The sequence below is a fragment of the Palaemon carinicauda genome, chromosome 31 (genome assembly GCF_036898095.1).
Source record: "Palaemon carinicauda isolate YSFRI2023 chromosome 31, ASM3689809v2, whole genome shotgun sequence".
Lineage (NCBI taxonomy): Eukaryota > Metazoa > Arthropoda > Malacostraca > Decapoda > Palaemonidae > Palaemon > Palaemon carinicauda.
The window spans coordinates 16,090,616-16,108,780 of NC_090755.1; the positions used below are offsets into that span (position 1 = coordinate 16,090,616).

Below are 18,165 nucleotides of genomic sequence, written 5' to 3' on the forward strand. Positions count from 1 at the left end.
TGTGCCCTGGTCGAAGGAGTTGACGGTAGCCAGGAAGAAGGCCTTCTCCCAGATCGCTGGCTCTTCTAGTTCTCAACGAACAGGCTCCTCCTCAAAACGCCCTCCTCCACCATTCGTACAGCAGAGGAGATATTATGAAGTCTCAGACGAGCCTCTTCCAGTTCCGCCTCTGGTTCTCCTCCATAGAGTCTCTCTTGAGGGGAGTCTCGTTCAAGAGGCTTTCTGGGCTCTTGGCCTCCTTTTCGGCGACTGAGATCCTAAACATGGAGAAGATTGCGAAGTATGCCATGTAAGCTACTTCATGGCTGGGATCCGTGGGCCACCTTGTTTGAACTGAGGATTGGTCCAAAGATTCTACGAGGAAGTCTATAGACTATAGAAACTTTCTTTTTATCGGGCTTCTGGACCATCGAGTTCCTCGTTTACCAGGTGGTTAACCTGTGGGCGAACGCGATACTCAGGTGCCGGGATGCGGCTCTCCAAGAGGTCCTCGACGGTTCTGCAGCCTTCTCCAGTCAACTCTTTCTTGTGAAAAAGGCGTCTGGAGGCTGGAAACCAGTCATTGACCTTTCATCTCTGAACAAGTTTGTTCTACAAACTCCGTTCAGTATGGACCCGGCAGACACGGTCAGACAAGCGATAAGAGCACAGGACTTCGTGTGCATGCTGGATCTCAAAGACACATACTTCCAGGTCCCAGTCCATCCATATTCAAGGAAGTATCTCCGGGTCATACGTGAAAACAAACAATACCAGTTCAAGGTGCTGTGCTTTGGTCTTTCCACAGCACCCCAGGTAATCACGAGGGTGTATTCGTCCTCATGTCATCTTGGGCTCACAGGATCGACATCCGCCTCCTAAGATACCCTGATGATTGGGTGATCCTACCAGACTTGTTGGCAACCCTTCTTCACCATCAAGACAGACTGCTTGAGTTTTGCCAGGATTTGTGATTGTGATAAACCTTGAGAAGTCATCACTGTTTCCCTCTCAGAGACTGGTATACCTGGGTATGATAATAGACACCGACCTTCAGAAAATCTTTCCATCAGACGTCAGAATACAGACGCTGGGGAAGGTATCAAGCCCCTTCCTCAGATGAGAAGAGCTTCCAGCCAAGCTGTGTTTTCTTCCGGGTCACCTGTCGCCCCTGGCCTGTCTAGTACCCAATGGCCACCTCAGAATTCGATCTCTTCAGTGGCAGCTGAAATCCAGGTGGAATCAGAACACCAATTCCCTGGATACGTTGGTGTTCATGGGACTAGAGCAGCTGACAGACCTTCAATGGTGAGTGGCAGACAAAAACCTCTGTAGAGGGACAGTCCTTCTCATACCTCCCCCAGAATTGATGCTCTTCGTATCCATCGAAAGAAGGGGTGGGGCCACATTCTGCACCATGTGATCTCCAGGGCTTTGGTCAGAGTCCGAAAGGTACCAGCATATAAATCTTGTAGAGATAAGGGTAGCCTGATATTAATTGCAAATAGGGACTAGCCAATTGAGAGGATTGATCGATTTCTCTTCCTGGCTCTCCAACAGTTCCTGGCGGGTCACTTTGTGGTGCTAATGAGCGACAACACGACAATTGTGTCTTACGTTAACAAACAAGGCGGTACTTTTTGCAGCCCCTATGCAATCTAGCAGTGGAGATGTTAAGATGGACTGAAGACAACTTGGTGTCCCTATCAGTCTGCTTAATTCCAGGCAAACGGAATGTGCTCACAGACAATCTGAGCTGAGCGACTCGGATGGTGGGCTCCAAGTGGTCATTGAATCATCTATTAGGCAACAAAGTCCTGACTTTGTTAGGTTCCCCGACTGTGGATCTGTTTGCGACGCCCCTGAACTTCAGACTCCCAGTGTACTGTTCCCCAGTCCCGGATCCTCTGGCTATCTGGCAAGATGCATTCCAACATCAGTCGGACAGCATCGACGTGTATGCCTTTCTCCGTTCTGTTGGATGAGAAGGGTGCTCAACAAGACCAGAGTAACCAACAACTTATCCATGACGGTCATAGCTCCACTATGGTATCACGCATAGTGGTTCCTGGACTTTCTGCAACTACTGACAGAGATCCTAAGAGAACTCCCTCCACGACACAATCTACTCAAACAGCCACACGTGAACATCTTTCACAAAGCAGTAGCTTCTCTTTGTCTTTGCGCCTGGAGACTATCCAGCGCCTCTTCTCTCAGAAAGGCTTTTCGCAACAGAATGGGAGTCTTCATTCTGTAAGTGACGATCCAGATTAACTGTTACTTTGGCCAGTTAGGAGTTTGAGGTATTGCCTTAAACACTCTGCAGCAGCTTCCCCCCAAGTGTCAGCTCGAGAAAGGTCAAGAGGAGGGTCACGAAGATCACCTATCTCTGCTTGGATTCACAAAATATAGACTCTGCATTGAATCATGACCCTCCTCCTGCTCTTCGACCTAGAGCTCATGACGTGTTAGGGGCATTGGAACGTCCCTAGCATTTAAAGGAAACTACTCTGTGGCGCATGGACTACAAGTGGGCGGGTGGAAGCGTCAGACGACATTCACCGCACACTACCTGCAATACATGACCCACTGGAACATGGAGACGTTCTCCATTGGTCATATGGTGGCTGCACAAGTGGTTTAAATTTCTCAGTCTCCTTGATGGACAAATAGCAGATGGTTGAGGACATAGGTTATCCGGGATTTGTCTGGGATGAATGTGTAAGAATGACTGGCTCTTTCTTTCTTTCATCTTCCCCTCTCTTGGGGGAACAGCACCTATGATCCTCTGCAAGTTGGCCTCACCTGTCTCCAGGTAAAACTGTTTTCCTTATGTAACCTAGTATAGAAATGATACATGTTACGTCCCCATACCCCCCACGAGGTTGAATTGGGTGTTGTCTATGGTTGATTCTAAGATTCCTATTTGACTCTGTGAACTCTTACCTAGACCAGTCACATTGCCAGTATCACAAGCACACAGGTTGTTCAGGCTGCTATCCATGCATTGTACAAAATTCTAGCAAAGTGTCAGGGTTTTTCTCAGTTATGTGCAAAGCCTGTACGGGAAAACCCGGGTCAAATGCCAAGCTAATTGGTTCAGACTTCCACCCTCCTAATGGGTGAGTCATCCCTATAAATAGTGTAGGGTTTTTATGAGTGTCTGAACAAATGATAAATTTGGAAGTAATTTGTATTTTTCAATATTTAACTTAGCCGGTGATTATATAAGCTGCAGCTCTGCTGCTCGACAGAAAACTCTACGTTAAAAATCCTCCAGCGATCGCTATGCAGGTAGGGGGTGTACTTCAACAGCGCCATCTGTCGTGCAGGTACTCAGTACTCATTGTAAACAAAGAACTCAATTTTCTCTCTGTCGTGCCACCGGCAAGACCTACTAATTCGCTGTTGCTAACTGGATTGGTTTTCACAACTATTTGGTGAAGTACACGTTTCTAGTTTTGAGCTTTCGCTGTGCAGGCTTTCTCTTCAATAAATCCTTGCATTCTTTTTTTTGATATCGGATTATTTGTTGACGACTTTGGATAGTTTTTGAATTCCCCTTTGACCAATTCAAAATGGCTGACCTTTCTCAAGTCCCTAAATTCAGGAAGTGTAATGCTAGGGACTGTTCAAGGCGTCTTCCGAAGGCCTCTATCGATCCTCACACCGTTTGTTCCAATTGTCGGGATAAAACCTGTCAATTGGAAGATCGATGTGAGGAATGCGTTGGGCTTTCGGAATTCGATTTTATCGAATTCCAGAAATATACACGTAGGCTAGAGAGAGATAGAGTCAGGAGAAGTTCATCTCGTTCCGTTGATTTTTCCTCTCCTCATGCCCCACAACCTATTCCTTCCCCTGTAGTGGTTGCTCCTAATCCCCCTTCTGGCACTCAGGAACCTTCGATGGCAGATATGATGCGTGCCATCCAAGCTCTGGGTGAGAGAGTCGAGTCCTTGGCAAGTGACCGTAACCAGCTCATGGCGGACGTCAAGGAGCTGAAGTGTAAGAGTGCAGTGGGAAGTGAAAAAGTGAGTGATAGTGTTGTGGATAGTGTTGCTCTTGAGGGTTCGTCTGTTCGTGCCTGTCATCCTCCTAGTCCGGGACCTCTTGCAAGCTCCCAAGTCCAGGGGAGAAGCAATGTCTTACGACCAAAGGGTTCGAGAGGCTTTAATCAGCGAACAGACGTTCCCTCCGTGGTTTCGGGCGTATCTACCCAAGATCGCCCCACCCACACAGAGACGAGAGAGCCCATTTATTCCTCGTCTGCGGAAGAGGTTTCTCGTAAGAAACCATGGACCAAGGTCTCACGACCTCTTAAGCGCAAGTCGGTCCCTTCCGCGCAAGTCCAACGGCCCAGTTGTAGCCACTGGGTCAGTTCGGACTCGCTGCAGTCTTCCGATGACTGTTCACCTCCTAAGAGAGGCAAAGCGGTACCGCCTCAGGCAGTCACACAGTCTGTCGCCGCACCTGCTCCTGTAGACCCTAAGTGGTCTTTGCTGCAGACCATGCAGTATCAGTTAACGTCATTGATGCAGGACTTTCGTGCGGAGAAGGTTGCTGCTGCACCAACCTCTTGCCTACAACCTTCCACGGTTGTGCGTCCTGTGGACGCTGAGGCGACCTTCTTGCGCACTCCAGCTGAGAGAGTCCCACCACCCATGCGTTCCAGTGTTCCCTGCCAGCCGCATGTTGACGTTCAGCGACGCACGGAACCTTCCGTTGACGTTCGCGAGGTACAACAACCGTCAAAGTTGTTTTGTTTTGACGCGGTGCATCAACCTCCGCAACCCAGTGTGGTTGCCTCTGCTCGCCCACATCAGACTAGACAGTCTGGAGTAGACGCTGTGCGTCCCCGCGCTGCTATGGTTGTTGCCAGCTCACAGACTGGGCAACAGTTCCATGACGTTGCTTCCGGTTCAGTCACGCATGCACCCGTGCGACCGGACTCAGCTGACCAGCCGATACCTACTCCTTTGCCGCTTCCTCCTCAATTCTCGGATGATGGACTCTCTGATGATGACGATGCGGCACACGTTGACGAACCTCATTCGGACCTTGACGAACCCAAGACCACGCAGCCCTCTTTGGACTTTAGAAAAGTTCTTGCTCTGTTCAAAGAGTTGTATCCGGACCAGTTTGTGTCTGTGGCTCCACGCTCTCCTCCATCAGAGTTTGCGTTAGGTACGCAGTCATCCTCGCCTGCCTTTACGAAACTCGTCCTTGCTCGCTCGTCCAAGAGAGCTTTACGAGTTTTAGGAGATTGGATGCAGTCCAAAAAGAGTCTGGGGAAGACAGCCTTTACGTTTCCCCCTGCTAAACTCTCTTCCAGATCGAGCGTCTGGTATGCCACGGGAGAAGTTCTCGGCTTGGGAGTTCCTGCCTCTGCCCAGGGCGACTTCTCAAGTCTTGTAGACTCTCCCCGCAGGCTAGCCATGAGACGCTCTAAGATATGCTGGTCACCTTCAGACCTAGACCATCTGTTGAAAGGAGTATTTAGAGCCTTCGAGGTCTTCAACTTTTTGGACTGGTGTCTGGGAGCTTTGAGCAGGAAGATCTCCCCCTTCTGACAAGGAATCTTCCTTGCTCATCATGTCCTGCATGGACAAGGCCATACGTGACGGATCTAGTGAGCTTGCTGCTTCGTTCGTTTCTGGGGTCCTCAAGAAGCGTGAGAACCTTTGCTCCTTCCTGTCAGCTGGAGTGACACCGTGTCAAAGATCAGAACTTCTGTTTGCTCCTCTCTCTAAGTGCCTTTTTCCAGAGGACTTGATTAAGGAGATTGCTGCTTCTTTGATTCAGAAGGACACCCATGACCTGGTTGCGTCCTCTGCCCGTAAAGCCACCCCTTTGCCTACCTTGTCAAGACCCAGGATGGACACTCCAGCGTCCAGATTTATTCCGCCCTTTCGTGGCAGAGCCTCCAGCAGAGGAGGTGCTCGTGCCGAAGGGAGACGTGGGAAGAAGAAAGGAACCAAGTCCTTTAAAGGCAGAGTCTGACTGCCACCTTCTTCAGACAGCAGTGGGAGCCAGACTCAAGAACTTCTGGCAGACCTGGGAGAAGAGAGGCGCAGATGCACAATCTGTGAAGTTGCTCAGAGAGGGGTACAAGATCCCGTTTGTACGGAAACCCCCTCTAGCAACGTCTCCCATCGATCTCTCTCCCAGGTACAGAGAGGAAGACAAGAGACGAGCATTGAAACAGGAGGTGTCTCTCTTGCTAGAAAAGGGAGCGGTAGTCAAAGTCCTGGACCATCAAACCCCGGGCTTCTACAACCGTCTCTTCTTAGTGGTAAAGAAGACAGGAGGGTGGAGGCCGGTGCTAGACGTCAGTGCGCTGAATGTCTTTGTTACAAAGCAGACGTTCGCCATGGAGACCACAAAGTCCGTTCTAGCAGCGGTCAGAAAGGAAGACTGGATGGTCTCTTTAGACCTAAGGGACGCTTACTTTCACGTCCCCATACACCCAGACTCCCAACCTTTTCTGAGATTCGTTTACGAAAAGGTTGTCTACCAGTTTCAAGCCCTGTGCTTTGGCCTAAGCACAGCTCCTCTTGTGTTTACGAGGCTGATGAGGAATATAGCCAAATTCCTTCATTTAGCGGACATCAGAGCCTCCCTCTATTTGGACGACTGGCTTCTAAGAGCTTCTTCCAGTCGTCGCTGTCTGAAGGATCTAAAGTGGACTCTAGATCTGACCAAGGAATTGGGTCTCCTGGTCAATATGGAAAAGTCTCAACTGGTACCATCCCAAACTATTGTGTATTTAGGGATGGAGATTCACAGTCAAGCTTTTCGGGCTTTTCCGTCGGCCCCCAGAGCAAGTCAAGCCCAGTTATGCATCCAGAACATGCTGAAGAAGGAACGATGTTCAGTCAGGCAGTGGATGAGTCTGATAGGGACACTATCATCCCTGGAACAGTTCGTATCGTTAGGAAGACTACACCTCCGTCCTCTTCAATATCACCTAGCTGTTTACTGGAAAAAGGACTAGACGCTAGAAGCGGTCTCGATTCCCATTTCCGAGAAGATGAAGTCTTCCCTGACTTGGTGGAAGGACAGTATCAGCCTCAGAGAGGGTCTGCCCCTGGCTGTTCAGACTCCCAACCACGTTCTCTTCTCGGACGCATCGGACACGGGCTGGGGCGCGACATTAGACGGTCGGGAATGCTCGGGAACTTGGAACTCGAGTCAAAGAACATTGCATATCAACTGCAAGGAGCTACTGGCAGTTCATCTGGCCTTGAAAAGCTTCAAGTCTCTCCTTCAAGGCTAAGTGGTGGAGGTGAACTCGGACAACACCACGGCTTTGGCGTACATCTCCAAGCAAGGAGGGACCCACTCTATGACGTTGTACGAGATCGCAAGGGACCTCCTCACCTGGTCAAAGATCTAAACATTTCTCTAGTAACGAGGTTCATCCAAGGCAACTTGAATGTCATGGCAGATTGCCTCAGTCGGAAGGGACAAATCATTCCAACAGAATGGACCCTACACAAGCATGTGTGCAAGAGACTGTGGGCCACATGGGGCCAGCCTACCATAGATCTCTTCGCAACCTCGATGACCAAGAGGCTCCCAATATATTGCTCACCAATCCCGGACCCAGCAGCAGTTCATATAGATGCCTTTCTCCTAGATTGGTCACATCTAGACCTTTATGTATTCCCACCGTTCAAGATTGTCAACAAGGTACTGCAGAAGTTCGCCTCTCACGAAGGGACAAGGTTGACGTTAGTTGCTCCCCTCTGGCCCGCGAGAGAATGGTTCACCGAGATACTTCAATGGCTAGTGGACGTTCCCAGAACTCTTCCTCTAAGGGTGGACCTTCTACGTCAACCACACGTAAAGAAGGTACACCAAGGCCTCCACGCTCTTCGTCTGACTGCCTTCAGACTATCGAAAGACTCTCGAGAGCTAGAGGCTTTTCGAAGGAGGCAGCCAGGGCGATTGCTAGAGCAAGGAGGACATCCACTCTTAGAGTCTACCAATCGAAGTGGGAAGTCTTCCGAAACTGGTGCAAGTCAGTATCAATATCCTCGACCAGTACCTCTGTAACTCAAATAGCTGACTTCCTTTTATACCTAAGGAAAGAAAGATCTCTTTCAGCTCCCACTATCAAGGGTTACAGAAGCATGTTGGCATCAGTCTTCCGTCACAGAGGCTTGGATCTTTCCAACAACAAAGATCTACAGGACCTCCTTAAGTCTTTTGAGACCACGAAGGAGCGTCGTTTGGCTACACCTGGTTGGAATTTAGACGTGGTACTAAGATTCCTCATGTCAGAAAGGTTCGAGCTGCTACAATCAGCCTCCTTTAAAGATCTCACTTTAAAGACTCTTTTCCTGGTTTGCTTAGCCACAGCTAAAAGAGTCAGTGAGATTCACGCCTTCAGCAGGAACATCGGATTTTCATCTGAAACGGCTACGTGTTCTTTACAACTTGGTTTTCTAGCCAAAAACGAGCTACCTTCTTGTCCTTGGCCGAAATCGTTCGATATTCCAAGCCTATCAAATATGGTTGGAAATGAACTAGAAAGAGTCTTATGCCCTGTTAGAGCTCTTAAGTTCTATTTAAGACGAACTAAACCTTTACGAGGACAGTCAGAAGCTTTATGGTGTTCTGTTAAGAAACCATCTTTGCCTATGTCAAAGAATGCTTTATCCTATTTTATCAGACTGTTAATACGAGAAGCTCATTCCCATCTGAATGAGGAAGACCAAGCGTTGCTGAAGGTAAGGACACATGAAGTTAGAGCTGTCGCAACTTCAGTGGCCTTTAAACAAAATAGATCTCTGCGAAGTATAATGGACGCAACCTATTGGAGAAGCAAGTCAGTGTTCGCGTCTTTTTATCTTAAAGATGTCCAGTCTCTTTACGAGAACTGCTACACCCTGGGACCATTCGTAGCAGCGAGTGCAGTAGTGGGTGAGGGCTCAACCACTACATTCCCCTAATTCCATAACCTTTTTAATCTTTCTCTTGAAATGTTTTTATTGTTGTTTTTGGGTTGTCCGGAAGGCTAAGAAGCCTTTTGCATCCTGGTTGATTCTTTTCTTGAGAAGCGCCTAGATTAGAGGTTTTGATGAGGTCCTGTAGTATGGGTTGCAACCCTTGATACTTCAGCTCCTAGCGGTCGCTCAGCATCCTAAGAGGATCGCGAGGCTCCGTAAGGAAGACGTACTTAAAAAGGCAGAGTAATTGTTCAAGTCGACTTCCTTACCAGGTACTTATTTATTTTATGTTTGTTATTTTGATAACTGCTAAAATGAAATAAAAAATCCTTAGCTCATAATAATGTAAACATTTATTGCTGGTTTCTACCCACCCCCCTGGGTGTGAATCAGCTTATATAATCACCGGCTAAGTTAAATATTGAAAAATGTTATTTTGATTATAAAATAAATTTTTGAATATACTTACCCGGTGATTATATATTAAAGGACCCTCCCTTCCTCCCCAATAGAGACGCAGTGGACCGAGGAGAAAATTGAGTTCTTTGTTTACAATGAGTACTGAGTACCTGCACGACAGATGGCGCTGTTGAAGTACACCCCCTACCTGCATAGCGATCGCTGGCGGATTTTTTACGTAGAGTTTTCTGTCGAGCAGCAGAGCTGCAGCTTATATAATCACCGGGTAAGTATATTCAAAAATTTATTTTATAATCAAAATAACATTTTTTGTAACTAAACAAACCTGTAGCTATTTCAACAAATTGTCCTACCAAGTGAATCAGACACACTGGTGTATGAATGAACGGGGTAGCTGGCCACCCACGCCAACACCCCCCCCCCCCCCCCCCCCACAGCTAGCGGGTGACCAGTTATACCTCACTTAAAAGTCTTTATGACTAGTCTTCCAGCTTTACTGAAAGTAAATCCCTATAAATAGCAACAGGTTTGTATCGTTAGGAAAAATACAAATTACTTCAAAATTTGTCATTTTTTTACTTTTGTCAAGGTTAAGCTTCATCCCCCATAATTTGTGTCATTGACTAATTTTAGATTGATCTCTATCAAGTGATTCAACAACCAGAGATCTACATTCATGAGGTGGAATTGATGCAATTAGAATAGCATCATCTGCATATGTAACAAGCTTGTTTTCCCGATCTTGATATGGCTGGATAAAATTTACCATTCATAATAAAAATGCTTGTGATGAAAGAATAGTTTACAACTTAGGTTGTAAGTGTGGAGATATGTTTATATGTATAATTTGAGTTGAATTGCCTTATTAGAAGAGGTACAAAGTTTGTTGGCCAGGGCACCAGCTGCCCATTGAGATACTACCGCTAGAGAGTTATGGGGTCCTTTGACTGGCCAGACAGTTCTACATTGGATCTTTCTCTCTGGTTACGGTTCTTTCCCTTTGCCTACACAGACACCGAATAGTCTGGCCTATTCTTTACAGATTCTCTTCTGTCCTCATACACTTGACAACACTGAGATTACCAAACAATTCTTCTTCACCCAAGGGGTTAACTACTGCACTGTAATTGTTCAGTGGCTACTCTCTTGGTAAGGGTACAAGAGACTCTTTAGCTATGGTAAGCAGCTCTAATAGGAGAAGGACACTCCAAAATCAAAACCATTGTTCTCTAGTCTTGGGTAGTGCCATAGCCTCTGTACCATGGTCTTCCACTATCTTGGGTTAGAGTTCTCTTGGTTGAGGGTACACCCGGGCTCACTGTTCTATCTAGTTTCTCTTCTTGTTTTGTTAAAGTTTTTATAGTTTATATAGGAAATATTTATTTCAATGTTTTTACTGTTCTTTGAATATTTTATTATTCCCTGTTTCCTTTCCTCACTGGGCTATTTTCCCTGTTGGGGCTCCTAGGCTTATAGCATCCTGCTTTTCCAACTCTGGTTGTAGCTTAGCATTTAATAATAATGATAATATCACATATAAGCTTAGTAACATTATGACTTTACCCATGACATACTGAAAAGAGCTCTAATTGTGGATATTCACATTTCTCGAACACATCTGACTGAGAGGAAAATGTGATAACTATACATTAAAATTATGTAATCTTCATCATTTCATCAGTTAAAATAATCATAGAGAGGAGTAGGCCAGGGGACATTATTGCTTTAGCTATGTACTCAGACTTTTTGTCGAGTGTGCAAGCCTAACCTTATTTTATCTTTTGTAATGGTGAAGTTTAATGTTGAAATTAATGTAATGTTGTGTAGTTCTCTTACTCAATAACTTAGAATTCTTGTTTCTAAAAAAAGTTTCCACCGTAACGATATGAAGCTATGTAATTACAATAGCATTTAGTATGTATGTATGTCACTGGAATTTTAAGTTTTGCCAGTTGTTTGTCACTAGTGACAGTAGAACTGTGCATTTAGTAATAGTTAGGCATTACAATTTATGATTTTTTTGGATAAAAAAAAGATTACAGACATCCATATTCTTGTATAGGAAGTAAGAAGAGATCAAAGTGAATGGATGTTGAATAAAGAATGAAAGGTAGAAAGCAGTCAGATGGAGGTAAATGGATGTTGCAAAAAATTTTGAGCACCTTATGTAGTGTGCCACTAGGAAAATTGTGGAAGTAACCTCAATGAGTAACATTAACCCTCATGATGCCATTAATTGCATTTGCACACAATAAATTTTCTAAGATTAGATTTCTTTCATAATGCAAAACATTGTTGTACGGCGAGTTCTCTGGTAACAGTTGTGTTGACATTTCATACCAAAAATAAGTTTGGAGTATAACTACTCATTTTCATATTAGGATACCTTTTAACCAATGTGTCCTTTAATCTATTCAATTCAAAATGTTAACAGTCATTTTACTTTAATTTTTATATGTTTTTTTTTTCAGAACTTCCTGGATATAGATGCTGATTCGCATGTATATCAACTTCTCTTGGCCAAATTACAAATGGGCGATCAAAGGGACTTTGACTCTAGACTATACATGTGCAATGAAGCTTTTATGTATTTAGACAGTGAAACAATATGGAGGTTGGTACAAAGTGGTCTGCTGCCAACATATGTGCTTAGTATACTGGTGTTTGGATTATCCCTAGCCATTGACCTATTTAGAATAATACCAGAGGATTGTATTTTATTAGAAACTAATTTTATTGAAAATGAAAGAGAAACTGAGGAGGCAGAAGAATTTGACTGTTCAAAAATTGAAAATAATCAATTTAATGGTGTAAAACATTTTGTGCCTAATACCCATCCAGAACAATCATTTAGTGATGCTCAGTCTGTTAATACTTCAAAGTTAAGCACAACTCAGGCAGTTACTTCTCAGCCTATGACAGAAGATAGACCTGACCTAGTATTCTTTTTGGGTAAGTATTAATTTTTAAAGCTTTACATTGTTGCTTTATGGTATTTCATTTTGTCATCAGCATCTTTCATATTTTTAATGACTGTTAATGCTTATCCTGCATTTATCAGTTTTCTATACTTTCTGTCTGAATTTTGTGATCCTGGCCTTCTTTTATATCCGTCCTCTACTTTTTAGTTACCATCTTTCTGGATTTTTCTTCTTCCTTTCATGTTTACTATTTATTAAACTTTCTTAGACATTTAACCCTCGCCTTACATGCCCGACCTATTGCTCTGTTTGAAGTTCCAGTTTTTTTTTTCCAGACTTATAGCTTCATATTTTTTGGCAATTTCCTCTTTTGTAAAACAGGAGGATGCTCCCAATGTATTTCTGTCTGGAATCAAAGCAATTCTAAGGTTATTTCTTCAATGAAATTTTCCTAATTTTTTGTAAGTAGCCATATTTCTACACATGTGTATACTTTATACATTTAGAATAGGTCTTTATTTCACTTTAGGCTTGTATTACCCTTTTTCAAATTTCCGTCTCAGTATTGGCTGAACTATTCTGTATGCTCTAAGGCCTACCCTTGTACCATAAGTCATCCTTTTCTCTCTTCATTATTAGCTTTTCTTATTCATTTTAGGCATGAAAAATACATCAGTCCACTTACATTTGTTATCTCGAGCATCTTTGAAACAGAATTTGTCGAAGTCGTCATCGTTGTCATCAATATTTTATTTATTCCACACTTCTTCAGCATCCATAAGGCCATTTTGATAAGTAAACTTTCTCCTGTACATGCTTTCCTTCCCCATATAAATATGTACTGTATTGCAGCAAAACTTCCTCATCTGCTGATTCCCCAACTGCTGATCTGATTATATGAGGCTGAACTATTGATACCAACACAGAAAAATATATTTTGAAAACTTACTTAACCCTTTTACCCCCAAAGGACGTACTGGTACGTTTCACAAAAGCCATCCCTTTACCCCCATGGACGTACCGGTACGTCCTTGCAAAAAAATGCTATAAAAATTAGTTTTTTATATTTTTTAATAATTTTTTGAGAAAATTCAGGCACTTTCCAAAAGAATGAGACCAACCTGACCTCTCTATGACAAAAATTAAGGCTGTTAGAGCAATTTAAAGAAAATATACTGCAAAATGTGCTGGGAAAAAAATAACCCCCTGGGGGTTAAGGGTTGGAAATTTCCAAATACCCCGGGGGTAAAAGGGTTAACTACTGCTACTGAACTGGAAAAAACTACATTTTCAAACAGCTTCTCATTACAATACCCTTCTATCGTGTAAGCTACTGGAAATTTATGTTTCATGGAAAAAGAATGTTGGTCCAAAGGCTAAAAGGTATCTTCATTTCTTTCCTCTATTCTATTCCCTTTTCATTTCTGTTATTTATGTGTTTTTAATTCATTTCTGCTCTTTATTCTTTTTCCTTTTCATCTATTTTTTCATTGGTGCTATTATTGCATTTTTTCTGTTCATTTTAAACTAATCTATTCCTTATACCCTTTTTATTCCTTATAATCCTGATTCCTTTTCTTTTTCCTTATTATCCTGATATCCTATCTTATTCTTTAGTATCCATATTTCCATTTATTCAGTGTTTCCAACTATATTCTATCTATTAGTTTCATTTAATGCCAAAGGCTGAAAGGTTTCACATATTGTACTGTCTTTTTTATTTTCTTTCAGTTTCTGTTGTTCACTTGTTAATAATGTCTTTGTTCCGTAACTGACATACAAACCACGCTATTTAATAGGGGTATTACTTTCGGCGTAGCTGAAATGACGAGCCATTAAAATTTAACGAGGATTTACTACCCACATCACTAGTTAACGGGGGTAGGGGAGGGTAGCTAGCTACCCCCCCTCACACATACCTGTGCTTGAGCTCACTTTGCTCTCGGCTCGGATGGTAGACGGACGTGTCCTCTCTCATCCTCGCCTCTCTCTTGGCAGCCATTAATGCTTTTTTGCTTTTTCTTTGACAGGTTTGTGTGTGAAGTTGGCCTCTGCGATTATGCCCACCTGTCCTGGATTACCCGACTGCCCCTGCGGAACATTCATGTCGGCGGTCGAGACAGACCCTCACACCCTTTGCCCTTACTGTAGAGGCCAACGGTGTGATATTGATAATAAGTGTGGTGAGTGTAGGGAGTGGTCTACCTCCCAGTGGGAGAGGTTTTCTCGGCGACGTAAGAAGAAGTCCAGACGGGATATTTCTCCTTCGAAGGTTTCTTTAAAAGGAGAAAATCCCAAGGACTCTTCTTCCATTGCCCAAACCTCCTCCGAAGCTCCTATTCGATCGGTCTCTTTCGAGAGACCGTCGAGTGGTAGCGTAGACCGTGGTTCTGTTTTCCAAACTCGGGGTTCGAGAGATGGCGTTGCCTCCCCTAGCGAGGCAGCTCCACCTCTCCCTCCCTTGGGGAGGATCTGTCATTAACCGATTTATTTCATCTTTGGTCTTCCTTGGGGCTCGAGAGTTCGCCCTCCAAGGAAGCTCTCCTTGACATCATCCGATTGGGTGCCACTGTCAAGCAATCGCCGACTTTGGCAGAGGTTGATCCTCTGTCAATTGTCTACGTTGTGGTGTCAGAGGTATCCAATGCGGTATCTCCTAATACCTCTGCCTCTTCACATCCCGCAGTAGCTGAAGGCTTATTTTCTCCCGTTCTTGCTCAACCAATGAGGGAGAAACGAAGTCCAACAGTCTCTCCTGCCAGTGTTTCTCTCCCTCGGGGGAGTTCACTTACAGAGACTCCTCTTCGGAGGACTGCAGAAGGTCAGCTTGCTGATCCAACGGCCACCAGAGGGCACATCCGTCGCAAGGCTCGTCTTCCCCTTCGCAGGAGAGGCCTTCCTTCACCTTTTAAAGCGTTGAGGAGGCGCCTCTTTGGTTCATCGTCGTCGTTGCAGTCCGCTGCAGAGGAGCCTTGTCAATGTTCACCGACTGTTCCTGCTATGGTCCTGGACCTCTCAGCGGATCGTTCGCGATCCCCTTCGGTGGAAGGTCGTCCTTTCAAAGGACACGTCGACCTTCCACCCGACAGACCTGCTGACCTGCCATCGGCGTTCCTAAGAGCTGATGCGCTTTACGCGCCCACGGAACCTGTCTGCCATGCTCGTCAGGCACCGAACCCTGTTTCAGGGCATCAAGGGCGTATGCCCCTTCGTGCGCATATTTCCCCTACGCGCCATGATGGACATGCGTGCCAACGTTCTCTTGCGCTCCAGGCTTTGCCTGGGGTAGCGCGCCAGCGCTCTCCCTTTCATCAGCGCTCGCCAACGCACCATTGCCCTCCTGTGCGTCAGCGCTCTCCTGCGTGCCAGCGCTCTCCCGTGCGTCAGCGCTCTCCTGTGCTCCAGCGCTCTCCTGTGCTCCAGCGCTCTCCTGTGCTCCAGCGCTCTCCTGTGCTCCAGCGCTCTCCTGTGCGCCAGCGCTCTCCTGCGCGCCAGCGCCCACGCACAGCTGTCTCTCCTGCGTGCCCACGATCTTCGGATCTGGGCGAGGATACGCGCCATGATGGACATGCGCGCCAACGTTCTCCTGCTCGCCAGGCTTTGCCTTGGGTAGCTCTCCCTTTCATCAGCATTCGCCAACGCGCCAGCACTCTCCTGCGCGCCAGCGCTCTCCTGTGCGTCAGCGCTCTCCTGCGCGCCAGCACTCTCCCGCTTCGGATCTGGGCGAGGATACGTGCGCGCGCATGATGCGCGTCCACGCACACAGGCTTCAACTACGCGCCCTTGTGCCAGGGGTATCTACTGCGCGCGCGTGCCCTACGACATCTTCTGGGGCGCGCGAACTCTCGCCCGCGTGTCCAACGACCTGATCCTGGGTGCCCACGCGCGCGCGATCATTCACCCGCATGCGCGCACGCAATCTGTCTCCTGCGCAAGCCCCTGTGAGCCCACAGTCTTCCGCGCGCTCTCCTACGCACCATCACTCTCCTGCGTGCCCTCGCAATCGCCCGCGCACTCACGCGCATCAGCAGTCTCCCGCGCGCGACCCCGGGTATTCTCCATCGTGCGAGCACCATTACGCGCCCCCGTGCGAGCGTCAATACCCTCCCGCGTGCGAGTCTGCTGGACAGCGCACGGCAAGGTCGCCATCGGCGCATTCCCCTCCCCGCAAGCGCAGAACAGCGCGCCCTGCGGTGGAAGGGAAGCATCCAGAAAGGTCCAGGAACCCTGTTTCTTCTTTTCAGGCGAACACCCCTATGGAAACTCCTCTCAGGGATCTGTCGATCCCTGTCCCTCCAGAGGGAGTGTCTGACAGCGCAGCTATCAGTCAACAGCCATGGTTTGGTGCGCTAATCAGAGCAGTTACACAGGCTTTCAAGCCTGTTCTCTCTGAGTTGGGGCACAGATCCTTGGCTGTTTCTATCTCTCTGAAGAGAAAAAGAAGAGTTTTGAACGCTGTGACTTCTCCAAGAGCTAAGTTGTCTCCTCGTAAGCCTTTGAGGCGAGCTCCTTCGCCCCCCCAGTCTTTTTCTCCTTCCCTGTCGGACGAGGATTTCCCGTCCTCAGGAGAGTAATGTGAGGTGGGACATTCCCCCATCGCACCAATGAGGGAAACCCCACCTCGCGTTGAAAAGTCTTTCCGGGTAGAGGCAGAGAAGAACTTGCCTCCGTCTATGTTAGAGTCCTACATCCTTCCCAGGAAGGAGTCGAAGGACTCGAAGACAGTGCCAAAATCCTTGTCAAGGCTTAGAACGGAGCCAGCTAGTCTCTCGGAGAACGTCCGCGAATCTCCCCAAGAAGAGCCTTTGGGGACAGGAGACTTCGCTGCAAGTCCGACATACGGAGGAGAACTACAAGAGTCAGAGCATGCATTTTGGCAGGTCCTAACTCTTATGAGGGCTCTCAGTGGGTTTGCCAACCCAGAGATGCCCCCTCGAGAGGGCAAAGACACGGCCTTGGACCGCGTATTTGGCACTCAAAAACCTTCTAAGGGGGTTAAGAGTACCAGGGACAAGATCGTTGTCCAGCTCTCTGAGTTGGGCTCCTCCAACCGTTCCAGTGCCGGCAACAAGCTTCTCCCACCTCCTCGCGTACAGCAGAGGAGGTACTTCGAGATCTTGGAGGAGCCTTGTTTAGCTCTTTCTCTCCACCATTCTTTGGAAGAGCTTACCAGGGGAGTCCCTCTTGAGAGACTCTCCAACCGGCAGGTCTCATTCTCGGCAACTGAGATCCTTAACTAGGATAAGGTTGCGAAGTGTGCTATGCAAGCCACTTCGTGGCTGGATATCTGGTTAGGGACCTTAGGTATCCTGATACGCTCTAAGGACTTCTCCAAAGAACGTACCAGGAAAGCTATGGAGACGTTCCTCCTCTCAGGCACTCGCACGATCAAGTTTCTGGCCCACCAAGTCTCGAACTTGTGGGCAAATACCATCCTGAAACGTCGGGATGCGGTGGCTCGTTCCATCAGAAGGTCCCTAGCACCGAGATAAATAAGCTCAGGCATTCTTCCTTAGAAGGAACGAACTTGTTTGAGCCTAAGGATGTGGAACTGGCTGCTGAGAGGTGGAGGAAGTCCCACCAAGACTCCCTCCTGCATAGGGCTTTGACATCCAAGCCCTATAAACCTCCAGCACCCCAACAGTCCCATCCTGTCAAGGACAAGAAAGGCAAAAAGTCCTCCAGGGGAGGTAAAAATCCTAGAGGGAGCAGCCGAGGCCACAAACGCTAGGATTGGCAGTTCCCCTGCATGTCCACCAGTGGGGGGATGCCTACAAAGTTGCGCAGACAGGTGGCAGCAACTCGTGGCCGATTCCTGGACGATTTCCGTAATCAGTCAGGGATATCGCGTCCCGTTCACAACATCTCTACCTCCCCTGACAACGAAT

General features: G+C 46.7%; 1 protein-coding gene across 1 annotated transcript in view; it reads left to right on the forward strand.

The window, feature by feature from the left end:
- LOC137624323 (protein C-mannosyl-transferase DPY19L3-like) overlaps positions 1–18,165 on the forward strand; it is a 733,373-nt gene that overhangs the window by 676,335 nt on the left and 38,873 nt on the right. The window contains 1 exon segment of the mRNA XM_068354997.1: positions 11,828–12,308. Coding sequence (XP_068211098.1) covers positions 11,828–12,308 — 481 coding nt within the window.